This window comes from Galeopterus variegatus, unplaced genomic scaffold, assembly GCF_000696425.1.
Source record: "Galeopterus variegatus unplaced genomic scaffold, G_variegatus-3.0.2 Scaffold1041, whole genome shotgun sequence".
Lineage (NCBI taxonomy): Eukaryota > Metazoa > Chordata > Mammalia > Dermoptera > Cynocephalidae > Galeopterus > Galeopterus variegatus.
In genome coordinates, this window is record NW_007727152.1 from 107033 (window position 1) to 110392 (window position 3360).

General features: G+C 30.9%; 1 protein-coding gene across 1 annotated transcript in view; it reads right to left on the reverse strand.

The window, feature by feature from the left end:
- Positions 1 to 3360, reverse strand: part of METTL25 (methyltransferase like 25) — a 124989-nt gene that overhangs the window by 84091 nt on the left and 37538 nt on the right. The window contains exon 4 of the mRNA XM_008574411.1: positions 1522 to 2121. Within this exon, the coding sequence (XP_008572633.1) occupies positions 1522 to 2121 (600 nt within the window). The remainder of the gene's footprint in view (positions 1 to 1521; positions 2122 to 3360) is intronic.

Sequence of the window (3360 nt, forward strand, 5' to 3'; positions counted from 1 at the left end):
TACTACTATAATTCCATTTATATGATATTATAAAAAAGTCTAAATTATAAGAGGATCAGTCATTCCCTGAGACTGAAGGAGGAAATATCCTATAGAAGGTGTTATATCAAACTGAAAAAATTTTTGGTCTGAGAAAGCTTCCATACTCTCATACTTGAGCTCTTATGTAAGAACTGCAACCAAATAGTATGTAAGCACATGGGCAAATTGAAAATATAACTTAGAAGTGTGCTTCTGTGACGACAGCTGAATTTCAGCTAACTACAAGCAGTCAACTGTTACTGTATCTCACTTCCTTTTTCTGTATTGTCACTTTCCTTTTTCTGTCTATAAATCTGACCATGCATTTTCAGCCGTAGTCCATCTGTATCTGTTCTGACTATAGGAGCTGCACAATTTGTGAATCTTTTTTTTTATTTTGCTCAAATTAAACTTTTTAAAATTTAATTTGCCTAAATTTATTCTTTTAACAAACAGCATGAGGAAACTTTTTAGGGTGACAAAAATATTCTTGATTATGCTTGTAGTCATACAACTGTATAGAATTACCAAAATTCATCAGTCCATTCATCATGGCAACAAAGATTTTTATTGCAATGTCATTTTATAAGAAATAAATGGACAATTACAGAAATACTATCATAAAAAATCATTATCTAATCTTATTATACTTGCATCTACCTTTAATTCCTAAAGTCAATTAAATCCTAACATAAGTATGAGCTACTCAAAGAAACATTCCTATATTTAAAGTAATGTATGTCATTAATTAAAATTAAAAAATTTCAGGGTCTTGCAACTAGATCAGTTCACAGGTAAGCCTCCAATAAATAATGTCCCACAAATAAGAGATTAACTTATAAATAATTCCCTAAACCTCTATTTTATGTTAACCTCTGGGCTAGGTATTACGGGAAACACAGAAGCATTATATACATTCCTGACTTTAAGAAACTATAATCTAACTGAAGATAGCAAACCGTACTCATGAATACATGGGATGTGCCATAGAAACTATTAATCACTTCCCCCATAACTGAACCTTCAGAGAAAGCAAAGCTATCCACTCCCATCTGTAAAACACACCCATGATGTCAATGACATGCTTAATGCTTACAACCAGTGCATTGCTTATAAACACCAGAACATTTGTTCTCACCAGTTCAGATGTTTGCTTATAAAGAGGTGTTCAGTTTGTTCCCAGATCTGTTTATAACAATTCTTGTGAAACTGAAAAATTCTGGCTATAAGTAACAGAATGCCAAGTTTTGAACAATGTAGAAAATTTACTACCTTACATATAAAAAATGTGGCAGGAGGTGGTTATACCATTTGGAAACCTGAAAATGTATAGCCTTTGGGCAAGCTTATTTGTAATTACTCCGGTTGCAAGATGGATGTAGAAACTCCAGGAATTGTCTACAACCAGACCACCCTGAACGTACCCGATCTCATTTGATCTCGCAAGCTAAGCAGGNAGCACTTTTGTAAATCAAACTAAGGAATTCAAAGTGAAATTACCTCCAGATCTTTAATAATGTCATGTAGTTCTGAATTAGCAGTGATAAAAGAGGTTAAAGGTGAATATATATTTGATTCACTTGACTTTGATGTCATTTTTCTTTTCTCTTTACTTGCTTCAGACATTTCTCTGTTGGGTAATTGCAGTGAAGAAGTAGGCTCTATGGCATTAACAGGCAAAAGGTCTAGAAGAGAAAAGGCATTTCCAAAAGACAAATTTTCTTCATGATGTGGCTGAGCATGTAGGTTTTCCATTTGATTTCTGATGTTAGAAATTACAGATCCTGTAAAATCTGGCAAAAAATCTGAGGTAGACATCTTTTCTTGATTTGTAAGACTGTTGTTACATACTTCCTCAATATCTGCTTTATATTTAATTTCATTTTGTACTTTCTTTTCTTTTGCCATTTTTAATGCCAGTTCATTGTCACCTAATCTTGACTGAGTATGATGGAGTTTCCAATGTTTCTTCAATTTCCTGTTTCTCTCTTCAGCTCCATGAGTATTGGTATTTGAGGAATCAATTCCATAAACTTTTAAGCCATACTTCAAGGACAAAAAAGAGCTTAGGTAGCCTTTACCAGAACCCACGTCAATTACCTAAAAGAAAAACAGAATGAATTAAAGGATTTTAGTCAGATTGTAGTAAAAAGCATTCTAGATATTTTTTTAAAGGTAAGTAAACAAATGGGCTGTATAATTTACACAACCTGCTATGTTTGGTCTTTATTTTAATTGTTTAATTCTGATTAAAAACCAACCACTCTGATAATTTTTATTCAATATTTTACTGGAGATTCTAAGAAGTGTAATAAGTCAAGGAAAAGAAGTAAAAGACAAAAATACTGAAAGGGAAGAAATAAAACTATCTGTATTCATAGATGACATAATTGCAGATGCAAAAAGATCCTGAAGAGTACACAAAAAAATTAACAGAAATAATAAGTGAACTAAGCAAAGTGTCACGGTACAAAATCAACAGAAATTAACAGCGAACCATCAGCACGTATATAATACAGTAGCAAAGAACAATTAGAGAGTAAAATTTTAAAACCACTGAATTAAAAATAGCATAAAAATAAAATATCTAGGAATAAATTTAACAAAGGATGTATAAGACCTATACATTAAAAATTATAAAACACTTCATAGAAAAAATTTAAAAGATCTAAATAAAGAGATACACCATGTTCATGATGTAGCAGACATAAAACTACGATGGTAATTCTCTCTAAATTGATAAATAGATTCAACACAATCCTAATCAAAATCCTAGGAGGGCTTTCTAAGGAAATTGGCAAGCAGATATTACAATTTATATGGTAAGGCAAAATACCCAGAATAACAAAAATAATTTTGAGAAAGAATAAGATTGGAGGATTTTACTGATTCAAGAACATAAAATAATATATAAAAATATAATACAATAATAAAAAGTTTAGTGATAGTATAAAAATAGACATAAATGAATGGGAATAAATAGAGTTCAGAAATAGATCTGCACTCATATAGTCAACTTATTTTTGACAAAGTGCCCAAGGTAATTCAATGAAGAAGATAGTCTTTTCAACAAATGATGCTGGTATAACAGGATGTCTGTATGGAAAAAAATGAATTTTGCTTGTCACACATCTAACACAAAAATTAAAGTGGTTCACAGATCTAAATGTAATAGTAAAAACTCTTTATCCTGTGAAAGGAGACATGAGAATGTCTTTGTGATGTTGGGATAGGCAAAGATTTCTTATATTGGACACAAAAAGTATAAATAATTTTTAAAAATGCACTTTGTTAAAATTAAAACTTTTGCTGTTTAAAACATATAGCTAAAAATTAAAA